Below are 25,686 nucleotides of genomic sequence, written 5' to 3'. Positions count from 1 at the left end.
AGTTAGTAAAACCCATAGTTATTACTGTGACAGCTGATTCAACACATCCTTCCGCTTGGTCTGTGGGAAAGGACCCACGCAAGTACAGCTGGTGAAGGGACCAGTGCTCTAGCTGCAGTAAGGGCTGTCTGTGTTAGGAAATATTTGCAGGGGAGAGCTCTGTGAGTGACACATGACTGCCATAACAGCCTGCTGGTAAACCGTGGTGGTGGCACTCCTCTGGACAGGTCTTAGGCCTGAGGGAATGACAGCTCTCCCTTCCTAACACACTATTTCTGTCCAATGTCTCCTCCTCCTCCTCAAAACCTTGAGGGAAGATTTGAGGCAGCAGCGACAGAAGGGCATGGCAGCAAGATGCCTGAACAATTTGTCATGTCACTAAATACTCTAAACTTTGTGAATTATGCAGGGATTCAAGCCACTGCCAAGTGCTCTGTGTTTTCCTAAGTGCAAGATGGAACGAAGCTGCAAATTCTGTCCTGTGAAAACTCTCTGGCCTCAAAGCATGTAATTTCAAACCTATTGTTTCTGTCTGATCAGTGTTGAAATAGATGCCAGGTTTAATCTTGGTTTTGTTTTTGGTTTTTTTTTTTAATAGACTTGCTTGATGTATTTAAGTGACAAACATATATACATTGCCCCTGTGTTAACAGGGCCGTTATCAAAAGTCTGAGTGGTTATTGGACAGGTATTTATACTACTGCTGACACAGGTAATTTCCTTCCATAATATTTTGTGTAGCGTATCAATATACTCAGTAAGAACATGTCAGATAAAATCTTGTGTTTCATTTCCTGCATTCGCCTCCTCCTGAGCAGCATAGCTTTGATGAAGTATAACTCTCTTGCAACCGATACAGAGTCTTGGGTACTTGGTTGGGCTGTTTCTTTGCTGTTGCCTTTTTTTTCAGAGAGAGATTTTCTTCCTTTTAGCATGCAGTAAACTAATGCAGAGATCTTCAAGGCCATTGGGTATTTTTCAGGTGCCTTGGTGGCAATCAGCTGGTTACAAAGGACTGCTTGAAGCTTTAAGCACCCTGATATCCTGCAGACACCCTGAGTTTTTGCCTTAAGGCACCTTTTTGGCAATGGTGAAGCCTCTGTCCCACAGAAGCAGGAAAGCTATGCCCAGAGCTTGTGGGCTGCACTCCATCAGGCAGCGTAGTTCTTTGCAGTTGCAGGACTCAGTGCCACAGTCCCTGTGTCTCCTTGTACATCCTTTTGCCACAGTAGATGTTAATTCATAAATGTGAGGGCATCTGTATGCCAATGCAATTAACTGAACAATATGTTTTCACAAGCTGTTCTGCAAGGCTTTGTTGTGAAACTGAGATGACTGTGTGCTCATGGAGCATGTGTTTAAATAGTTCTGCCCAGATACGAGGCAATAAACAGCTTGAAGTTTTATGGACAGATAAAACCCTCCCTTTGACGAGTTTACAGCAGCGCTGTCTCCCTTTTATAGCTACTTTGCTATTTCTGTTTGGTTTTGAGAGAGGACCAGACCACACAGCACAGTCTCTCCCAGGAGGGCACATGCTTAACATCTCCAAGGCAAGTGCTGGGCTTGCTGTCAGAGCAGAATGGCTGCACCATGACAGTGGTGTATCTTCAGCGTGTGTGGGGGTACCGGTGCAATGGGCCCCACTGAGAGAAACACGGTGGCCAGGAGGGAGGCATTGCCAGCAGCAGGGTAATTAATGCAACCCTCCATCTTCTGAGGAAAGGTGGTCACTGAGAATGGCCACAAGCTGGTGGACATGAAAAATGGAGTTACAAAGGCAATGGGGCCTATGGAGGATCCCCTTTTGTCTGTCAGGGAAGAGCTGTGTACAATCAGTTGAAGAGGCTCCACTGGTTGCAAGTGGGAGCTTGGGTCTGGATCTTGCGTAGACACCCTGCGTATAGACACCCAAATATAGGAGTCTGCATCTGGACCTGAATCTCTTTTGGTCAGACCTGTTGTGCTTCCAGCCCTGCATCAAATGTCTTCGGGCCCAAAAACCACATCGGTAAGTTTGCGCACATAGAAACTTTTGCTCGTAAGGGCTGTCTGTTTAATTGTGTTTGAGGGAATTTTGCTCAATAGCTGGTATAGTTATGCATGGTTTCTGTTTCATGCCAAAATGGAAGTAAATGCCTGTCTTCCAAGGATGCATCAAATCCTTTTTGAATATACACCAAAAAAATCCATTTTCTAAGTAAAGCTCCTTTCTCTTCCGCAAGTAATTAAAAAAAATTTGAAGGATCACATCATATTGCAGTGAAAAAAACAAAACTGTACATCCTGGCGGCTCTTTTTCAAGCACATTTACATTTCACATCAAAATAGTTGGCACTCTTTTAGTCATAGTACTCTTGTGAGGTGCTGCCAAAGAGCATTCTGGGAAATCTTCCTGTATCTCTGGTCGTGTTTGGCTTGCTGGAGATAAAGAGGATTTATGAAACTTGACAAATTCTACTTTGTAAGAAATGAACAATCGCAATTTCAGCCTCATCTTTGCTATAGTAGCTCTTTGATTTGAGATATTTACCTAAGATTTTGGTCAGGTGAGAATTCTTTTCCAGTTGCTTTGGTGTTCTACTCACATTTTATAACGTTGATAATAAATTCATCCTGATAGCAGAATAACTAACTCTTATCAGCTGAATAAAGAAAGGCCTTTAGATTATCCAGTGTACCTTTTGTCAATATGTCATTGTACTCTGGATACTTTCTAGGGTATTATTTGGTTTTATCTTGTAGCAATACTCTTCCCATGTGAATTTTTGACTTTCAGGATAGTAAATGATCTTGAATCGTGTTGAAATCAATGAGTCATGAAGGTGGCAACTTCTTTATCAATAGGAAATATTTTCTTCAATACTCTTTTTTGCTAAAACATTGTATATGTTCTACCTTTTTTGGCTGCATTTCCCTTTTGCTTTTAAATATTTATGTTTCTAGGGTGGTCTTTTGTAATTTAAGATGTTCCCACAGTTCTTATATGTGTATTTTCCATCTGAATTGCAATTTTTGCATCTTGATTATAGTGCTATTTAACACTGCTACACAAAGCTAAATTTTAATATGTCCTCTAATGCCACTTTGCGGTCACCCAGAAGTGCAGCTGTCTGAAATGTAATACTTTGATGTTATTTTTGAGGTTTTGTCTCTTTACTGGATTCTGGAAACTCATAATTACTGATTTAAAGCTTCCCTATTATTCTACATTCTCTATTGTGAGAAGTAAATTCAGAATAGTTTTCCCTCTGATTGAAGACTATTTTTCGGCTCATAAAGTTTTCTTCTTTGTCGCTAAGTAACATCCACATAACTTAAATATCAAGGCTTTAAAGCCATTTAAACTAACAGTTTGAAGCTTGCTAGTTAGAAAAAAAAAAATATAAGCAAATTGGATTGACTTGCATTTTGCTTCAGAGATTTCGTATTCGTTCCAGCTACAATAGCGTGTTCAGTCAGACATCATCACTTGATTGCTCAAAGACTCAGCTAAACAATCTGGAAACCAAAATGCTACCGTCTCTGTTACATATTCAGTGATCGAATAACATGCACTTCCTGCAGTGTCTCGACTTTGTATTCATCTGACTTGGAAATGTAATTAATTGACTTCAGTTGAATTCATCAAAGCATTCTTAAAAAGAGTTAATATGCAAGTTGTGCTACAAGTCCCTGAAATAATTACCTCAAATTTATTTTGTTAGCTCTCTGTCGTGTGGATAGCTGTCGCAGCCTCCGTAGCCGATCAGAGTGGCCTCCTTGTTTGCCTCAGCTGTTGGCATTTCTAGCAGCTAATTCCAAGAGGTCTGAAATTAGTTAATTATAGGAGGTTACATGTCTAGTGAGTGAGAACAGCTGTGTCTGTTTCAGAGAGCATTTTCCTCATGGATCAATAGTGATGTACAATGCTCAGGACTTGCAACAACTGAGTTATTATTCTCTTGAATCTGCAGTGGTGGGGGGTGTGTAATATTGCAACAATGGCCCATATTAAAAAGCGGCACCAGGCAATAGAGCTAACTCTCAGGTTTTGTGGTGACCTTCATTGTAGATGCGAGTCGGAGTCATTACAGTTTGGAAATGACAGCTGGAAGAGAAATTGTGGACTTCTGTAGATGCTGGGGCTCGCTGTGTGAGTTACCAAAGTCTTCATCATGGCTAGTACCTTTATGTGTGGGCTTGGCAGAGGACCTGCAGTATGGAGGCTGGATTGAAGAATGAAGCTGCCACAGAGTTGTATTTCTAGCCCAAGAGATAATTTATTCAGGTCAAGCATGAGAATTATGCTGGTCCAAGGCTTTTTGGAAGAACATGCACTGCTCCTTATGCGTAGTTGTGATGTTTTGGGGTTTTTTAAATAGCTTTATAAATACTGGTGTATTTTTTAGATTTTTTATTTTTATCCATCGTAATTAAGAATAGTTTTTTAAAAAGCAATGGTTATATATGGAGGCAGATACCGTTTCAGAACCTAGATGCATCTCAAAAGGAAAATTTATGCAAATGCGTTTTCATTTCGAAAGACTGCTCATGTTATTGTAAATGGCTTGTTAAATTGTTACAAAACATCCACGTCGGCATGAACAATATAACGGTTCATTGCACTGTTAAAAATAGTCAAATCCTGTTGCTGCCAATGCATTTACCTTAGTTTGAGGTTGTATGTTTCCGTATGAATAGCCAGTTAAATATAATGTGGCCAGCTATTTATAGTGCAGTATGCATTATACAAGCTGTTTGATAAATTAAACAGCTTAAAGAGCTCTCTAATGGGTTACAACCTTTGTACTGTACAGTTATGATGCATATGAAAGCCTAGATCAATGGACAGCTTTTAAAATCCATCACAAAGAAGATCTAATAGCGTATATTAATGTGTGATATGGTAACAGCTCTTACTCTGGAATTTAGCATTCATAACCTCGTTTTATTTTGTGTAATATCCTTGTCTTCCAGAACAAACTTTCTGTGCTTTTGTCTGTTCTGTTATTGCCTGGAGCAAAGGCTGGGTACATCCTTTGTGTATGTTTGTGTCCCTTGTTTTTTATGTTAGCTTAAAGTAGTGACAGGTGGCCGTGGTGGAAAAATGTGATTGGCTAAAAGAAATATTAAAAAATGCAGTAGTTAATAGTGCCAAAAAAATCCTCCATAGAATCAAGATGATGGCTTTTATAATTCCTAAATGGTCCTTTGGGAAAAACTCTTGATTTGTTCCTACCTTAACATTTTATGTACCTCTCATTTAATCTGAATATTTTGTTTCTGTAGTGGTTTATATAATCTGGCTTATAGATCTCTGGCTCTAGCTCAACTTTTTCACACATCATAGAAAAGGATAGTGGAAATGGTGTGATTTAATACAATAAAGAAGGCTGAGACAGTATAGTTATACCCATAAAGAAACTTACTGTGTCTGCATATGACATCCTACTGCTGTAGGCTATTAATGTGTGACCTGAATTAGGTCCCTGTTATTACTTCCATCCAGTAATTAATGCCATTCCTATCACCAATTCCAAAGGATGCACATGTCTGAATTATACACTCCATTGCTTACAGTCATCAGGAAGGAACCTGGACTAAATCCAACATAGTCTGTAAAACTTAACTGCCAAAATGAGTTGGCACCTAACCTTAAAGGTACATAGAGTTCTCCAGGCCTCAGACCTTCTATCTTTGTGCATCACAGCTACTTTCATTTCTTAGGACTTTTTTCCTTTCATATTCATGGCCAGTTGGCACCCATATTCATTGTCTTCCTTTGATCCATAAATCTTTAATCTATTTCTAGTCTGGATGGTGGTAGAAGTGGGTTTCAGTTGCCCAGAATAGAGGCAGAAATTGGACAAAGGTTTTCCACTTGCTAAGCAGGCACTAAACTCTGATGGTCCCCAGGTTGCAGCAAGAAATACTTGTCCTTCCTGGTAGCCCTCTGACAGAGCCTCAATTTCCTGGAAAGATCAGGTGAAGGTGCTGAGTCTCCAGAGTTGCTCTTACTGCAGTTTGCTGGAGATGTCCCTGGAGCTGAGACCCAAGCAAGAGGCTGAATTTCACCCTGCCTTCTTTTTCTCTTTCCTCTACATGAGGTTTGTGCAAGACTTGTTCCATCTGGACCCCAGCACGGACCAGCAAGCTCTGTGTGTGTGTGTGGAGAGAGCTTCAGCACCTGCACGGGGTTCTGCATTGTACTAAGTTCAACCATTGCCTCGCTTTGACAGTGCCTAAATCTACCTTAATAAATGATTGCAAACTAAGTCCATCACCTTGGCTTTCAGTTTCTGCGTAAGGAGATTTGCCGTTACGCCCAGTTCTACCCCATTGTTACATACCAAATTCTCCAACTATGGAAATTATTTATGGGATTTATAACCACAGGCATAAAAATAAGTAGCATGACCATAAAGAGATGATCTCAAAAATAAAAGTCAATGTTGAACTCCCACTATTAAATGTTTCCATTGTATGTAACCTCTTAAAAGTGTTGTTGACTGCCCCTTTGCCTCTTTCCTTGTGTTTCCACTGGGGAGGAAGTGTCAGCTAATGCTGAGCACAAACCAGTTGTGATTACCTTACGGGAGGTAATATCTGACTTAATGTAAAAATAATTTTAAAAAAGCTTAATCTATGATCAGTGAAAGTAGTAGTTATTAATAGAACAGTAGGAAGTAAAATAATGTCTTTGAAAGTATAGCATCCACTCAGTGGGAAGAGAGGAGTTGTAAATGGAGATACTCAGTAGAGGATTGCTGAATCACAGTGGGTTTTATTTATTTAAAAACCCCAAAATTGTAGATTCACATATGCTTATGATAAGAAGCTTGGATTCCTAGTGGGATAGAGCAGATCCAGTCTTGATCCGTGTATCTGAATGGCATCTTCACTGTTTCATATGGAAGAGGGTTGGAACAGTCAAGTTGTTTTTGTCATTTTCTTCATTTGTGAGAATGTTCAGAATCAACCCTTTCCATAATCCTGCCCAAATCTTAATTAATTATGTGATAATTTCTTACTTTAATTACTCGAGTAATTTTTCTTTGTTTTGAGGCTTTTTCTGTAATATTACTGACTGCTCTTTCTGTCCCACCTCCTAAAAATGTAATTTGCCATTGAGGGTGATTGGTTTTTCTTTCAGTAGTTTTTAAGTTCCAAATTTAGGACGTACCATTGGTAGTGATGGCAGTGGTGACAGTGGTGACATAATATCTTCCTCCTGCTATGCAGCTTACACACTTCTTTTTGTTATTGCTAGTTAATACTCTCAGCATCTCCCCACTGGAAACAATCCCTCTTCTTTACCTTTCACTGTTCACATTCCCTAATGACTTTTCACATTCCCTAATGACTTTGAGTCTGCCAAGCCATTCCTCAACCTTTGCCATGTTGTATATATTTAATTTTTCCAGCTGGGGATTTTGGAGGGGTCCTAGAGGAGTTGTGCACCCAAGCCTATTGAGATTCCAGGGTAGCTGGATACTCGACTCCCTCTTGCTCCTTTGAAAATCCCAGCTTTCATCTTTTTCTTTGCAAGTCATTCCCTCCTGCCGCTTATTCAGTTCCATATGTATTTGGCTCAATTTTTTACATAGTTAACTTGAAAGAGTAAGGCCAGAAAATCAATTATAAAACTAAATTGACTTCTCAATTGACGTAAAGAGAAATTCAACAAATAATATTACAGGATATTAGTTACAGTTTGCCGACTTTGAATTTTTGCATGTTTCCCATGTACTCAGCTTGATTAAATGAACACTTTTCCTACAGAGATTCTTTATTATTCAAAACTGGTAAAGGTGGGGAGCTTATCGCACAAGCTCTGGCTTCTGAACAACATGGCTCATCAGCGCAGTGAGAACGCCAGCTTCAGAGCTGCAGTAAACCCGTCGTTTATTTGGATCCTGGCAAGCACAAGATAGACTTTGACCTCTTTGAGTCACGGCTGTTAAACTGGTCTGCTACCCACCAGGAGGACATCTGAGAGAGAAAATGGTCCTGTTAGCCAGGAAATCTGTGTGGCTGTATGACAGCATGTGCAGCACTGAGCTGCGTCAATGCCCTGTAATCAAGCACAATGGGGTGCGTGCAAGACAGGGGAAAAAATACTATTTTATTAAAAGAAGTTACTTATCTACAAATGATGCATATTTTCTGTCTGTAGGTTCTTATTTTGAGAGGAGCAGAAGCAGGTTTTTCTGAGAGGGCACAGACTTAACTTCTTTCGCAGCACTCATTGATTTTTTTCGTTTTGGTAACATAATGCAGAGAAACATTAGGAGTAGCTGCTGAAATATCTTCTCTGATTTTTTTAGTTTGTTTTGTTTGGTAAATCATTTAAGTTATTAGTGTGCGTCGTGAGGATGAACAATCAGATTAGTTGTGGAAAAGGCAGTAAACTATTGGTAAACACTTAGCATAGGTTTAATTTTCAGACAATTAAGAATAATTGTGTATTTTACATGACCATGGATATTCAAATAAGATTACCATTTAAAGTGATTTGACAAGATCTGTGTCAACAATAAGGACATAATAGAATTTCCTTCACACAGTGTAAATATAAGGAAAATAGGCCCCGACAATGTATTTTAAGAACAGACCAGACTTTTTTCCTATTTGTCCTAATATTTATTTTGTTTTGTTATGCTATCATCTGTGCAACTCATCCAGTTTACAGCAGTCTGAGATCTAGATTTATGCTGCATCACCATTACATTTCTCTTTAATATTCACAATACAGGAATTATCCATACTTTCACCTGTGCAGGGTTCAGTGTTTGCAGACAGTTCATTGCATGATAATAAGCCTGTGGTTTTAAACTGTTAGTCATTTTTTTGTAATTGAAGTACTCTATAGAAAAATCATGTTTTAAATTCCCAAGCATTTATGAAAACGTATTTCTATATGCATTTGTCTTTTCGCTTTCTTTTCTGTTCCTGAGCAATCTTTAGTCCTTTTGAGAGACTGTTAGGAATTAAATAGGTCATCTTGTTCAGTAAATGGCTGTGAATACCTTTAATAGGGATTTATTACCATTAGGTTTGCTGCAACCATTTTCACACACCCATTCCTGCTCTATATTAGATTGTGGGAAAACTCTGCCAGAGTTTCAGCAGGTCAGGGCCCCTGCCCTTGGGGCTGCTTTTCTATCCCAGCCTTGCAGCTGAAATGTATATTACATGTTCCCGTAATCACCTGAGTTTCAGAATAAGCTTATTTAGACTTTTTTTTTTTTTGTGATTTTGTTTAATGAGACAGAGCAGCAATCCTTAGTGCTCTTCACTTTAGCTTTGCCTGGTGTCACAGGCGTTTAATTTTTGGCGCTGTGACTCCTTCCTCCTGAAATAATTCCCCTTGGCATGAGATGTGGATTTGACAGCCAGGATTGGGGCACTGCAGGGGCACCGTGTTCCCCATGGTCCAGCCAGTGCTTATGCTATAGCCCTGAATGAAGGGAAAAACTTAAGAAAGGTGGAGGCAGAGCCAGGTGACGCCTCCATGTGACATCCACAGAGAAGAGATCTCCAGTGCTGCAGGAGGGGATTTGTGGGGATGGAGAGATGCTTTCTTCTATGTGAAATATATGTTCTATTCTATTTGAGAGATGTTTCTTGCAAGGCTGAAAACATTTGGTCACTGTTGTTGTCTGCAGTGAAATGGAAAGGAAAACAGCCCCATGCCACAATGCTGAGTGAGCATGGGGGCCTACTGAAAACAATTTTTGTGCCTGTGATATACAAACACAAATGAAAACCAGCCTCAGTTAGTTCATATTCATATGAAAATGGTTTATAGACAGTGGGACATCAGTATTTGTATCACATACTTTGAAGAGTCACCCTATCTTGTTGTAAGCACCGTAGCTGATACGCAATTACAAATGTCCTTCCTAGAAATAAACAGTTTGCTGTAACATCAGTTATTACTTAAAAATACATTAATTGTGCCAGAAATCCTGTCCCATTATTCCATACTATGGCATTTTACTACAAGTCTTGGAAAGAAGTGGAAAGTAGAGCACAGCAAAATGGCACAGTCTTTATCCTGTTGGACATATGTAGTATAGGAGTGCCTAAAATAACTGAATCAGGGTGGACAAAAGATGACTTCTAGTGCTATTGGATGCTTACCTTTGAACCACATTTCTTTTCCTTAATATGCTTTTAAGTATCTTTAGAACAGAAGTGTGATTAGAGTGTAGCTCGGTATGGCCGTGGATGTGCATGTAACAACCCCAGGCAGTTGGTGTCTGTATGATTTACTAGGGTCTCTTGTCCTGTCCATCATTTTTGAATATAGGTGTGTGATCCAAATATTATGCAAACCCGAACTCGACAAGTGCTAAGGTCTTCTGTCAATACAAAGCCCTGCCCTGAAGATTCACAAATGAAGCCATGTATTCTTAACCAAAATTGCTTCCAATATCAGTACAACCTAACAGGTAGGTATAACTTTCCAATATACTCTTAGCAGGAAGTGGCGCCAATTACAACATCCATTAAATTGATGTTCTACTTTTCCAAATATCTTTGCATAAAAGATTCAGCTCCTTAATGACTTTCCCCAGTTGTGTTTTCAATTATGTTTGCTTGTGGTGTTGGTTAAAGCCTTGACAGTAAGAGTTATGTGTAAACACCACTGATTTCACTGAATTACATGCCTAAATTTTTTTGTGTGTCCAGGTTGTGGAGGTTTTGTCCAGGTTTTTTTGTCCACAGATTAGTGGACAAATGCACAATTTTTAATTTAAGTTGTCATTGCAAGTACAGTGGAAATAAAACAGGTTAAATGAGATCTCTTCTTTTTGGTGGGTTAGCAACAGAATTAATTACAAAATCCCAGTTTAAAAAGTATCATCTGTGTGATTCTGGTGAAGCCAGTAATAGCAACAAGAGTCTGGCTTGAAGGCAAATATGGGTGGGCATAGGATATTCAGAGCAAAATGCGTTATTGAGGACCTTAGAAGCAATTAGATCTGTTGCAAACAAACTTACAAAGATAAAAAAAAAAAAAAAAGAAAAAATTCCCTTTGTTTTCTCAGATAAATGAGAAAGGTAGAGAGAGGTGAGATCTAAGAGGGGCTGTTGGGAAGGGAGAAAAAAGCAGGATAAAATATCTGAATATAAACAGACTGAAATAAAAGCCCTAGAAACACACAGGCAGCAGGATGATGCCTTTTTTATCATCACATTTCAGAAATGCAGAACATTTACGTGTTCATGTTTATCACAGGTGGAAGACACAAAGTAATAAGTTTTCTTCTCATATGCTTCCTATTTGTTGGGGTGTATGGAAATTTTAGTTGTTTGTGTTGTGCTTTTGGTTTATTTAAATGGTGTTTTAAGGCTTCTTTCAGTTTAGTTGTATTCCGACCATCATCATTTCAGACAAGTAATAAGATCTGAATTTTCTTCTACTAGAAATACTGTTTTTATTTCACAGGTATTAGAGCTTAGAGTTTTAAATAATGGAAAGCTTTGCCCTGGAACAAAAAATAGGTTAAACCAGAGTTACCCTTCAGAAACTTCCCCAGCTACTTTATCAAAGTGAAATTTTACTTCAGACAATACAGTCTTGTAAATGCGCCAACTGGGTTGAACTGATACTCTTTATCAGTGTTTCACAGTTTTCTGTGCACTCTGATGTACCGGTTTCGTTAAGGAGATCTCTGAGTGCAAAGCAAGGGATTTCTCCTCCAAGACTTGCTCGGTTTGAAGAGCAACTTTCTTTTGTGTGGGTTGTTCTTGGGTTTGGGAAGCCCTGACGCTGGGAAGCACCGCATTAGGGGAAGACAACCTGCATGTTGAGTAAAAAGGTGTGAAAATAGAATGACGGCCATGACCTACAGCGCTGGATCCTGTGCTTTGTGTCGCAGGCTGGAGCGGGTGCCAGCTGGGTGCCAATGCCACCTGCGGGCATGGGGAGAGGCATCGCCTCCTCAGCTGCCGGCGCAGCGACGGGGCCACGGTCAGCACACAGCTCTGCCAGCGGGTGAGGATGGCACACGCGTGTGCGCGGGGCAGGGGAACAACCGGGGGTTCATTTTGTTTCCAGAAAGCTGATGCCTTCTGATCCACACCAAGACATCATCTGTAAGTGGTGGAGAAGTTGTGTTTGGTGCTGGGACTGCAGCAGTTGGGTGATTTGGGGAACAAAAGCATCCCGAGGGTGCTCGTGGGTGGTACCACTCCTCAGCTCAAATACATGGGGCACATCTACCAACCCTGCACCATCCCAGTGGTTCCAGCAAAGCTGGTGACCAAGGATATTGTGCCCTTCTAGAATTTTGGGATTGTCCTTTCAGAATAAGACCCAAATACTGAGGGACTTTTAGACCTGAAACGCTTCAATCCTGAAACCACTTTCACCAACTGCAGCCTTGGGAAGGCTCCCCATAAGCGGTGATGCTGGTGTTCCACAGGAGTCTCCGCCAGTTTTCTGTTTCCTGACTTGGTGCCCAGCTGTGGCAGGAGATGGCTGGGGGCCTGGGGAGGCTGACGCCTGTGTTTCCTTGTCATCTCACAGCTTCGCCTGGAGAAACCCATGCAGACGAGGAGCCGGTGCGTGGTGGCCTGCGCGGTGGATTGCCGGCTCTCAGCATGGTCAACCTGGTCACAATGCTCCCACACGTGTGGTGCCGGCGGTGAGTCCCCTCCTGCCCCTGTCCCCCCACCCCCCACGCCTCAGTAATACAGCACAGAGGGGACTCCCAGCCCCAGGCGCGCTCTCGTAGCCCCCAAGCAGGGGTACAGAGCACAGGGATCGCCCAAGCCCTTTGGAGGTGATTTTGGACACTCTCGAGGTCCTAATGGTTTGGGGTTTTTGAACAAAGCAGGCTGGGACAGAACTCTGAAGTGAAAAATGCAACTTAGGAAACAAGTAGACAGATGCCTGGAGGATTATTTTATTAATGAATTCAAACTCTCAGAATTCAGTCATAGGAAGCATGAACCTCTGAGACAAGGGGGAGTACAGAGAGCTAGCAAAGAGCTGGAGAGTTACAAGATTCTAAAGAAATGGATAATTAACTAAATAAAATCCTCTGGTGAAGTTACTTTTAGTAATGTGATTATATCCCATTGAAGAAAAAAGAGTAAGACCATTTTTCATCATTTAGTATATGCATCTGTCTCCATCTTGTATCCACAGGTCCCCTAATACTTATATGACTCCAGTAACTTGAGTGAGGTTTTCTATAGCCAGTAATGCTCACCAGTGTACAAAAAGTGAAAGGATTAGAACCTTTTTAACTTTATATGATTTTAAAAACCCCTTGAGTATTGACATGAGTAAATGCATTGAAGGCTTTATTCAAAAGAAGCTTGTGACATTATTTCCTAGGCTTCTGATATGCATGAGATGTACAGCTAACGGTCTTTAAGATTCAAGAGCCATAATGTATATTTGAATCAAACTCACTTAAGGTCAAAAAGAAAAAAGCTCTTAACTTTCATAAAGTGATTCCTTCAGATGGATTTCAGAGATCAAAGCATGTTACAGAAAAAGCTTAATATTTGGATTAGTGGTGTTCTTTCTTTGCTGAGCTTTTAGCCCTTTTGTAAAGTAGTGCTTTCTTAACAGAAATGAATTATTCATGGACAGTGTTTTAGCAACAACACACTAGGAATACTATTAATTCCAGATTTTATTTTGTCTTCAAAATCCATTTTAGAGTGTTAATGCTTATGTTGCTGAATGGACTTAAATTATTTTTTTGAGTGTTCAATCACTTACTAAAATAAACAGAGCTATGGGTGCAAAAGCAGGTTGTAACTTCTTTATGGCTTTTAGCATGCTAAAGGAGCAGCTCAGCCTATAAAATGCCTGAAGTTTTTTTCATCCTGAGCTTTTACATTGCATAGTTTGCACAGGGATGTATTCAAGTAAAGCCATGTCTTGTATGCTGCTCCTGATCCTGAAATGCTTATTCAAATTCTAAAGACTGGATAAAGAGCTGATGGTTGCCAGTGCATGCAAGGAGCAAACAGTTATTTCATGTCCTAAATCAGAGCTGGGATTGTGCAGAGGAAAACTGGAAACATCCATGCCCTGCTGAAGCAGACCTTCCAGAGGGTGCCCTGGCTGTAGATGCCAAACCTCATTAAGGCTATTTGGTCAAGCCCAAGCTCAGCTCAGTCTATGGATTGTCTTCTGATCCTCAAAGGTCATAACTCTGTTATACTGCGAGCTAGAAAGCTGGCTGGTACAGTTCAGACCATAGACATGTACGGTTTAAAAGCTGGAGATACTGTTTTGTGAACCTACAACAGCTAAGCAGCTGGGAAAGCCATCTTAAAAAATGTATCATAAAGAATCCAGGTTTTGCTTAGTCCTTCTCTATCATTTGAAAAGCTTTGGAGGGACCCAGGGGTCTTCTGAATCTCATCCCAAAGCAGGAGCATCAATGAAACAAAAGTACTTCGCATCCAAGTTATTCCGAGTGCATGGTTTCTCTTACTGCAGCCCTAATCCTGATCTGAGTTTTGCTGCAGCAACCATCAAGCATGGAGCTACACTGATATCACACGTCTGTGATGGAGGGACCTTGGCACCAGTCCTGTGGCCTTTCTGTGGTTCCAACAGCAGAAACACCGTCATTTCAGCTTCTTCACTGAGTTCCAGCTGCTTATAAGTACTACTTGATGATGGTATTAACCAGAGGAGATATTAATTATGTACTCATCTGCAGGTGGTGCTTCACAGATGAATACAGTGAGGGTTTCCTACCCGAAGGTTCATAGACTGCAGTACCTTTGAAATCATCATGAGTTTCTTACAGGCATTTGTGAGAAGCCTCAAATTAGACAGAGAACACCAAAGAATGACAATAAACGAGCTGTTGGAATTGGCTGTAGTAAACACTGGTTCAGCTTCCCTTTACCAACTATTTGATAAAGCTAAAATGTAGGACTTAGATGCACACTTCTGAGAAATAATTCACTGCAGACCAGTTGCACGCATTATTACTGGCTCCACTCACAATAATATTCTGCTTTTCTGGCTTTTCTTGGAGAGCGTGTGAAAGGCCTGCTGAAGTACCATAAACAGCTTCAAAGAGAAACATAATTTAAATATAATTCAGATCAAAATTTAGTGTTGCTGGATTTATGCTTTCATGTGCTTTTTAACTCAAGCAGTGTCGCTAGCATTTTTATTCTGTCCATCTCTTCCACTAACGGTTTGCTGTGATATATTTCAATGGATGGTACCTTTCTCTTGCTCAGGTTTTATTTTATCGAACAATGCATTTAAACATGAAGTGGTGCTGCTATGTATGTGGCACTGACAGCTAATATGGTTCTGGTACACAGCAGCCAAAGGCGAATATATTGATTTTTATAAATGATGATGAGTAAAGTAGATCTCTCCTTCCTGACTGCGCTGAGCCTACGGAGATGTGTAACTGATATTTGCCTGTTGCAGCTGTAGTTCTGGGCAGCATCTGTTCAGGATGCGGGCTAGGGCTTTAGGCTGACATGGGGTTATATATTAGGGTTCCTCATATCAGTTGCTGTACTGCTATGAAAAGATGTATAGTACTGCCTTAATGGATGATGCTTGCACGGTCTGAATCAAAGTTACTGGAAAGGTGTTTGGTAAGGATAATCCCCAGCAAATTTTATTTACTTTGTTAAGGCAAATGACTACGTCAGGATGCTGAATTTTTCCACGTAAATATTTTCCAGTCCCGTATGATTTCTCCCAGGTTGTCTAACAGGCGTGCTAAATAGTGTAAACCCACCTAAACCCATGCTTTACCACTTGGAAAACTGACTTCATCAGATAAATTATGGGATTTACCTGAGTTACCCAGGGTAGAACACGCCGCCATGCCTTGCTGGGTGCTCAGAGCCCAGAAGAGACCGTAGCGAGTCATGGAGGCATGCACCCCAGCACCAGACTGGCCCGTGGGATAGAAATGAGGGAGACAGGGATATGTACGCCTGGAAAAATTTGGTAGTTACATTTTTCATTGATTCATCACCAGTTTGGGAAAACATTTTTTGTTTTGCCTTTTGAAGAAGAAACTTCTGTGACTTTTTGTTGCTTGCAACTCAAACTTGACAAGCTCCAGTGCTGGGAGACATTGCTGGAAGTGGGGCCACCAAAAACCTCTCCCAAGCTATAGATGGCCCAGTGCCTGCTGGAGGGACTGGCAGTGGGAAGTAGACGAAAAGCCCCATTTATCACCAGTCCCATCTGCTTCTGACTTGACATAACCTGATCTCCAGGGCTGTATTTAAGTAACTTGATCCCCAGTCTTGCAGCTGCCTGATAGGGCTGTGTTTTATACGCTCTGCTCACGCTCATCAAACAGATAATGATGTGTCAATAATTTTGACTGGGATGAACTCTAGCAGGAATTTTAATTATCTTGGTTTCAGCTGCGATGCGTCACTTTGTGGGGATAAAATGCAAGGAATGGCAAGTTGGTTTGAGGGGATAAAAAATCTTACTCTTCTGTTTTGAAAATATCATCCTGTGCTTCAGAGATGAAATTTTAGCTGCTGATGCAAAACAGCATTTTAAGTGACCAGCATTAACAAGATTAGCCTCTTTTCTTCCCATTTCCAAACTATTGACAAATTTGAGGATACAAAGAAATAGTTATTTTCAATTTTCAGCACACTCGCTGTCTTAATTTTTGTATCATTTAACACTGCAGAGCAGAGTAATCAGAGATGTGGCAAATTTATTGGGAAATTAAAGCAAAATTCACTGGGACATTAAAGAAATAAGTAAGATTGCTTTGACTCTTCCAGAATTTGTACTGGAAGCAAATTAATTTCAGATGCAGTGACATTCTGTTCTCCATAGGCAGGAAAAAGCAAGATATTTAAAGAGTAAAAATGGGGCATTTTTCTGCTACTTGAATGGTAACCGAGCACCTAGATAATGTTTGTGGAGTGAGAAAAGAAAAAATCAGAGCTTTAAGTAACACACTGCAGTGGTTGTGCAAAGAAAGATTTCAGTCAAATTTCTTTCTTTGATGATTTATTCACAGTATAAAAAGAAAGTGATAGACTAAATGAGTCAAGCACCAGCTGACCACTGTGAATATAGTGAGTTTGAATGGTTTGGATAACCAACTGTAAGAAAATAAAATATAAATGAATATAGAATGGTTATTAATTCCTCTAATTTCTCTTAAAAGGAAAACTGTGTTTTCTATTCAATGATCTTCCCATTTACATTTTTCTAGGAAGATGTTAAACACAGTGTACAAAAAGAAATTATTTCTTTAATTAAAATATCTTGATGAATGCTTCAGGCTTTCGGGTCCCTCCTGATGAGATCAATCTTTTAAACTTAGGAGACCTTTTCTGTAGCTGCTGTTTTGGGACCTCATGACTGGTGGGGCTGCAGAGCTCCCCAGCCCGGGTGAGCCACCTGCCCCAGGTCATCCCCAAAACCCCACAGCTATGGGCTCCCCATGGTTTCCCTTTTCCATTGCTTACCAGCCCTCGGCATTCAGAATTAAGAAGAACCCATCAAATTTGGTCCATTGCTGGTGAGGAAGAAAGCTAATTTTAACCTGTTGGGCAGGGGAGGGCTGCCGTGGGGTTTGTCAGGAGCGGGCTGGGGGGTTTCTCTTCCCTTGCTGTGACCCTGATGAACTGCAGGAGTTTCTTACCTTTCCTTTCCTCTCAGCTGGTAGGATTTTTTTCCACCTCCTAATGTATCTGATTCCGTGATGGCTGAATGCACAGTCATGTGGATAAGAGCTTTTATCATCACTTCTATTACAAACTCCCCAGGTCCAGGGGATTAGAATTGGAAAAGGAAGAAGTCTTAAAATTGGTTTAAATGGGTTGAAAAATGAAATTCAATGGGTCAGAGCAAGGGAATAGCATTGTAAAGGTAAGAGAGCTTGCTAAGGTATCCATCAGGAGCTTTTTCAGGTGTGCCTGCTTTTAATTTTTATTTACTACAATGTTTTTGGAAATCCTGCTCCGTAGAGTCACGATGACAGTTATTAGAGATGTACCTCAAACCCAGCTGCAGTACCTTTAATTAAAAAGTGCATGCATAAATAACTGGGAGAAGGATCTGGCTGTTTATCGCAGCCTCCCCACTTCGCAGGGTTGTTTGCTCCCCCCGGACTCCCCTTACTCGTGATTGCAGCTAAACGGCTGCGATCCAAATGGAAGAGCTCCACCACAACACCTCGTGTCTTAACTTTTCAGTGACTTAGCAGTTACCACTTGCAACTGTCTTGTTGCACGTGTGTGCCTGTATTACCCAGACCTTTTATTTTTTTAACTGCCTCTCAAATCCATGCCTGTTGAAAGTCAAGACAGAAATTTTATCCCTGGCACAATCTTCTGCATCCCTTTGCATGAGGGCTTTATTTTCCCCCACTTTTCTTTTTAATTGGAGCTGGGATTCTAATTGAAACATTTTGAGTGAAAACACTCCTGGACGTAAATGGACAGCAAAGGAGATGGAAATGGAATTGCTGTAACTTTAATGAATATATTCAGTTTTGTTATTTCAAAAGTAGTAATATAATTGCTTTTCCCATTCAGTGGCTGAAGAAGTTTTTACCAATAATAAATAGGATTTTAATGGAAATGGCAGAAGTGGTTATGGACGGTAATAGCCACTAGAGTGTTTGCAGTTTTCAAATTAGATGCACATAATTGCTCATAAAAATAAAATTTCATTTGTTAAAAATCACTGGAAACATATTGAATGTGTAATGTTAGAAATGATGCTGCCATAGGAATTATTTTCTTGTCATATTTAATAATCAGGATTTAGTCAAGTATTTAAATGTGTTGCATAAACAAATAACGTATTTGGAAAGCATACAAAACTGTATTTAAAAGCTGTGTTTGAAAATATCAGTGATTGCATCACTTAGGCTTAGCAATTGCATCCGTATTATCCAAGTAGTCTTCCCAATCAATTGCTTTTTAACAGATTTTAGGGGTGGAAAATGAACTAGGGATCCTGATGAATCACAAAAATCTCCCTTTCTTTCTTCCTCCGGGTCTCCTTCACCGTGTCCTGTCTTCTCCCCTCGCCTAGGCCAGATGGTGCGTGGGCGCTCGGTGGTCCTGCGGGCAGCAGGCGAGGGCAGACCCTGCCCGGAGCAGCTCACCCAGCACAGGAGCTGCCCGGTGAAGCCCTGCTACAGCTGGCTGCTGGGCCCGTGGTCTCCCTGCAGACTCCAGGTATGGCTTTCTTCAGCCCTCCCCAAGGGCTCCTCGGGCTCCCCATGGCCGGGGTCAACGACAAAACTCATCATTACACGGCAGAATTGATTGAGGCCACCGTTTGCGGGTCAGAGGTGTCTATGTGGCCTTCAAAGGTGCTGGTAAGGTCCATAGGAAAGAAGGGGAAGTTCAGGAGTGGTAGACCTCTGCACCTCATCTTCCAGCCACCAGCAGCAATTTATATATAGGTTCGAGTACCGCAAGCTTATAGAGGTATTAAAGGAGATTTACTGAGTAAATGTACTTGAGTGGGCATAGTCATGGTGACCTATAATTTAATTATATGAAATAACTCTAACAAGAAAATAGATCTGCTAGATTTCAAGAGAGCTTAGACATTTTTATCTTTTTTTTTTTTTTTTTTTTAAAAAAAAGAAGTACTATATAGCAGGTCTTTCCGTACAAGGGCTTCTCCGTACAATAGTGTGAGTTATTGTATGAAGTGCTGATTTCTACTTTCTCCTTAGACTTGCTATCTTTTTAATGATCTAAAAATGGCTGGATTCAGTGGCAACGTGCTGTACCTATACTCAGCACCTCGCTTGGCACTGGAGCCATCATTTTTTCACTGCCAGTGACTCGCATCAGGCTCGAATTGACTTTTTTCCTCCCTCTGTGCTTTTTCTTTTCTCCTTATCTGTTAGATCACATTTCCAATATTAAAACATATTAGTTGGTAACCCAGCTCGAGCAGAGGTGAATCTTTCACAGTGAGGCTTCTCAGACAGAGTGAAGTCCCCTCGGGCTGCTTAAAGCCGTCTTTGTTGAGGTGGTGGTGGGTGAATTGTGGTTGAGGTGGAAGAGAGCGCGCTCTGGTCCCAGGGGAAAGGACCTGTGCACGGATCTGCGGCTGCTTCTCCACATTATACCATGTAGGAGATCGAAGTCAATAATGCACATAAAGACACATCCCATGTGTTTTCTGCTCTGCCCTCTACCATGCTGCGAATGCCTTGAATACCTACGTGGTTTCTAGATGAGGTAGGTGGACGTGGAGCGAATACTGTAGGTGGCAGAATAGATACCCAGAATTTTCCCAGATTTTCACAAAAGAAAGCTGGAGCATGACAGTCTTTGGACTGTCTTTTTACTTCTTTATATCTTTATAAAATGTCTTTATATCTTTAGAAATAGCTTTATATTTTATATAATTAACAACTCATTGCAACTAGGGATGTGAATGTGGTCTTTGTATGTGCTGCACTCAGTATTTATGTATGACATAGATACAACAAAATGACAGCATCAACTGATATTTTGTCTAGCTAACGTGAGCAAATTCTGTGAAATATTAAGGAAGAGACCCTCAACCATAGGAGCTACCACAGCTGATAAAAGAATTAGTGGGGAAGCTGAATTAATGCCCTGGCATACTCCAGATAAATAACGCATTGTGCAGATTAAAAATGTGTGCATCCAGAACCCAGCTAAATTTCAGCTCAGAGCAAGTAATCACAGCCTTCCCTAACCCAGATATCATCCTGCACTTTCAGTGAGATAGAGCCTGCTTCTCTCCTTAAATTACTGCCATGTAGTTTCTCTACCCTTTGCTTTGTTTTGGAGAGGAGCCATTTTATTCATGTTCAGTTCTCTTTAATGAGGTGCTTAGGAATTAAATGTAGTTCATAAATACAGGGTGATTTATTCCCGTGCTTTACTGGAAAAGAAGCTTAAGCTTACTTTCTAAAGAAAGCTTTTAGAAGTCCTGTTTTCAAGGATGCTTTGTGAAACAAAGTAAATGCATCCTACGGTGAGACCAAAATGCATATTGTGAAAGTGTCTTCCTGTAATAATGTAAACAGGACAATTAATTATAAGGCTAAAATATTTTTTCCTTGTATTATGAGATAACTGAGACTGCATTTCTTAATTGTAGAAGGCCTATTCTATGCTAAACTGACTTCATGTGAATAATTAGAGGTGTCTGCATGTCTAGGAATAGAGCCTGCTAAGTGTTCTGTATTGCTGATTTTCACAGTATGGAAATCAGTGCATTGCTCTCCAGGTAATTACACATGTCACAGGCACACCTCCAGCGGGCGTGGGGCATTTCTGCTGCATTCAGAGGGATGCAGAACTTGGGAAATGGTCAGTCCACCTAATCTTAAAGGGTTACATTACATTAATCATTTTCTTCCTGGAGTTGAAGTGGTTTACCCTGATTAGCTTTAAAAAAAAAAAAAATTAGCAGGGGCTGACACTGTTCATAATTTTTCCATTAAAGGAGTGTAAGTGAAGTAGCTGGACATTATCAAGCACTAGCTGCCTAACATTCATAAGAAGTCTAAGAACCCTTCCTTTCTAACATGTTTTAAAAGCACTCCCTTAAATGTGATCATGCAACACTTCCTCATTAGAGAAAACTTTTACCTGATTAAATGCTTATCAACCTGTGAAAGCATGGCCCAGTCAACTCTTTGCCTAAATAATTGTGAATACTCATAACACCAGTAAAAGCTGAAAAGGGAAAACTTTTCTTAAAGACATGTCTGGGCAAAGCATCTCATTAGGACTGTTACCTCTTGTCTTATTAGTGTGGTATATGTGGAAAGAGGGTGTTGTCAGAGAAGGTTTGTGCAGATGCTGCCTTATGTTAGCGTGTTGGTCAGCTCAAATGGCTGTCAAAACACAGTCCTGGTGTAAACCTTCTCCTTATTTTATGGGTGGTCACTTGGAGTGAGGGGGGGTCAGGGGCTGAGGCTCCATGCGGGTGCTCATGGAGGGGCCTGTACCTCCTCCAGGCTGTATTCAGGGAGCCCAGGGTGAGTTCTGCATCCTCCACAGGGTCAGTGCAGAAATTTTTGCAGCCAAATGAGGGGAATCCCATCTGAAAGTCAAATTCCCACATAACATCTGTGAGGAGCTTTTGACTCAAGAGGCAAATCCTGGTTCTAGGCAAACCTCAGATGATCACATCTTCCAAGGAAGAGCATTTACAATACAAATCTGATCCCCCGAGTTTTGAAAATGTGAGCCTTTCTTTGAAAGTTCTCCTCTGATTAGCACCTAGTCCCTGCATCCTCAGTGTGCAGCGAACTTCCACCAATTCCACACCCATTAATTAGATCTTCAAATGAATAATTTTGGGGACATGAATAATTTTGAAGATAATTAATGCAGTGCTCCTGCATTGCTTATGACCTTACCAAGTATACCAAAACCCACCTCTTACTGTAAATGACAGGATGACTGTTTGTCTTCTAAATTTATTCAGTTGATTGTAAAAACACACTGCTGGTCTTGAAAGAAAGTAAGTAAATGAAAGCCACTGTTAAAAAACAAACTTTTATCTTTGGTATTGTTTGAGAGGTCATGGTTTCTATTTATTTTTTATTCTAAACTTGGGAAAATATGAATGTATTTCCAATATTGCATGTTAGAAGAACAAAGAGTCCTGCATGTAGACTTTTACAGTGGAAACTGCTGTACCAAAAAAATGTATTGTTTTCACCTAGTTATATGAATATCTTGATATTCATATAACTATTTTTGTATTGCTATGTATGTAAATACATAAATATTGTTTATAGGAGAGTAAGTATCTTTTTTAAAACTTTTTTTTGTCCTCTCCAATCATTTAGTCATTCCTTGAGCTACCTTGAGCTGGAAATACACTGCAGTTTGATTAGTGCCCATTTCCCTGGAGAATTTTCTCCACATCGTCTTCTATTTCCACCAGCCATTTCTAAGAGCTCTAACCCAATTGACAGCTGCGTGAGTTATTCACACACCATTAATCTCAGACCGCAATAGAGGTTTCAGCAGTGAAACAGTAATTTAGAACAGTGAGTTACATACTGACTAAAGTGAAACATGTTGTTAAAAACTTGAAATCTGGCTGCATATAGTAAATCTACACTAGTATTCTCTAAGATGCTTTTGATTAGCATCTGCTCTAAATCCAGCTAGTTATGCTCTTATTTCCATTTCATTGTGGGTCTGCAACAGAAGGGATGGAGAAAATGAAAGAGCTACCAGGTGTGTGCAGGAGAGCCATTCTTGAGATCCCTGCTAGCAAACCCGCTGCTGAATGAATGCACTCGGTAGGAGCCATTCTGTTCTGCAGATGAAGTCCATTATTTTAAAAGAATCCACTGCCAAGTGATCCAAAGGAGCACTTCCCTTGCTTATATAAAAGCAATATTTCATCCTTCTTGAGTTTTATTTACTGAATTTTGTAAAGTGCCATTTTCACAGGGCTTCAGGCGCGCATCTGTAAAGCATCATGTAGGTTTAAGGTGTGCACCTCAAACATCATTGCAGCGCTTTTCTTCACATGAGAATGAAACAATTCCAGCCTCTAGAAATACCCTTGGTGCTTCAGCTCTTACAGTATCCTCAGCCCTTGATTATCGCCTTAGCCAAATAATACTGATTTTCTGGTAAAGGAAGCCTTCTTCAGCAAGTAGTTTGGTGTGTGACTAAGTATTTCAGAACTGGGATGATGAGTGTGGAGTGGCTCAGATGGAGCCTCCTATTGCTTGTTCCAGTGGGGTTCAGTGCCAACAGGTGATGGCTGATGTTGGGTGATGTTTTGGTAGAGTATATGACTGAGTTGGTGATCTCTGTGTACTCCAGAACCCCTTTAATAAATTACACAAACAGCCTAGTGAGCAATAATTCTTGCAGTCTAATTCAGCGTGCTGGAGGATTTTTGCCGTTGCAGTGTTTAAACCATGTAAGTGCTACTACTGGGCTGAATTGTCAAAGGAAGTGAGTGAAAATATCTGTTCCTTATGGGCAGGCTCTGCTCTTGGCCTCTTTAGAGAAGCCAAAAATTTCTGTGTTCATGTAACTGGGCACTAATTAAGGATCAGTAAATTCACTAGCTCTAGTAAAAGGCATGAAGGGCTGACTCCAAAGATGGTATTTATCTCTTATGGTACCCACCTCATCTCTAGCTTCGGTTACAACACACTTTTCTGTGTGGCTCAGCCCCTGCTTCTGTAGAGATGTGTACGGAGAACATCTCCATCTATCTTCTCATAAGTGGGGATATTATTGCAGTCAAAAGACCAAATTTGTTTCTTTGGAGTCTTCTTAGGTGGGATCAACTGTATTCTGTCATTTATTGTCAGTGATGTGTGTGTCTCTTCCCTTCTGTCATGTTGTAGGGTGGACAGTGTGGAGATGGATTGCAAGTCCGCAACCTCACGTGTGTAGTGCATGATGCATCTGATTCTGCTACGTCTAAACCAGTAGAAAATGCATTATGTGGTGAGCTGCCATCGAAAGAGAGTGTGCTGCAGTTACCATGCTCTGTGCCTTGCCCAGGTAAAGTCTTTGGAAAGTCACAGCGCATTTCTGCCTGTGATAGCTGTCCAAGATAGAGATGCTTCCATAGCTCTGACTACTGTCAGCTGTCATAGTAAGAATTTGTACTTTAGCAGATCAGGTAAATGCTCAGTCTGCTGTTTCTAGATCACCTGAAAAAGACTGGTTTTGGTTTTTGAGGAAATAAGATTCCCCGTGAAGCAGAAAATCTGAATATTGCATACTACTGGGAGATAAATGGGGGGTATTTCACTATTAAAACTGTTGTTTATCCTTTAAGGCTGATTCCTTTTGAAAACCTGCAATTTATTCTTTCAACGTGCAGGTGATTGCCACCTGACAGAGTGGTCAGAGTGGAGCTCCTGCGAGCTCACCTGCATCAATGGCAGGAGCTTTGAGACAACGGGACGCCAGTCTCGATCCAGGGCATTTATTGTCCAGTCTCCTGAGAACCAAGGGAGCTGCTCTGGACAAGCGATGGAGACACGGCCTTGCTCAGGTAATGTGGCCACAGCACTGCTTCCTCCCGTTCAAGAGTTTAGTCTGGTTTTGTTGCAAGGTGAAGACTAATTTATATTGATATTGCAGGAGGGAAGTGTTATGACTACCTGTGGAAAACCAGCCTTTGGCGAGACAATGTACGCACAGTGTGGTGTCAGCGCTCAGATGGAATAAATGTCACAGGTATATCCACAAATGGCCGTGCACCATTGTGAATGAAAAGTCTCCCTCCAGGTCTTTCTTCTTCTGCATCAGTTCCTCAAAGGGAAGTTGGACATCCTTCCGAACTCCTTCAAAATTTCAGTTCAGATTTATGTGTAGAAAAGACAGATGGGAGCTCACCAGCCTTGCTGTCAGGTCAACATCACACATGTCATTACATGAGAATATTTGGGTGAGTTGCCCATACTGTTTGGTTGGTCATGGGAAGAAAATAGTGTACCTATATTGAAAGAGCTCCCTGGGCTGCCTTGCACAGCCATTAGTGCAACTTTCCTGTAACTGTAGAGAAGAGAACATCACACACGTGGTAGAGAGCCCAGTTTCTGTACATCTTCTATTCAACACACAGGAATCTCAGATCACTCAAACTGTGAGATTCCTGCTGCTGCCATGACCTACAAATTCTGCCTGCGCAGGATGAAAAGGGAAATTCACGGTCAGCACTTTGAAGTTCCACGAGAGACTGGC

General features: G+C 40.8%; 1 protein-coding gene across 1 annotated transcript in view; it reads left to right on the top strand.

Moving 5' to 3' along the window:
• The window catches only part of THSD7B (thrombospondin type 1 domain containing 7B), a 370,637-nt gene that overhangs the window by 333,468 nt on the left and 11,483 nt on the right, over positions 1-25,686 (top strand). Inside the window, exons 19-25 of the mRNA XM_074910342.1 lie at positions 10,298-10,439; positions 11,874-11,989; positions 12,524-12,641; positions 19,034-19,179; positions 24,336-24,495; positions 24,821-24,994; positions 25,084-25,179. Coding sequence (XP_074766443.1) covers positions 10,298-10,439; positions 11,874-11,989; positions 12,524-12,641; positions 19,034-19,179; positions 24,336-24,495; positions 24,821-24,994; positions 25,084-25,179 — 952 coding nt within the window. The remainder of the gene's footprint in view (positions 1-10,297; positions 10,440-11,873; positions 11,990-12,523; positions 12,642-19,033; positions 19,180-24,335; positions 24,496-24,820; positions 24,995-25,083; positions 25,180-25,686) is intronic.

This window comes from Athene noctua, chromosome 7 (genome assembly GCF_965140245.1).
Source record: "Athene noctua chromosome 7, bAthNoc1.hap1.1, whole genome shotgun sequence".
Taxonomy (NCBI): Eukaryota; Metazoa; Chordata; class Aves; order Strigiformes; family Strigidae; genus Athene; species Athene noctua.
The sequence above is the reverse complement of the archived record's forward strand: the minus strand, read 5'-3'. Positions and strand labels throughout refer to the sequence as shown.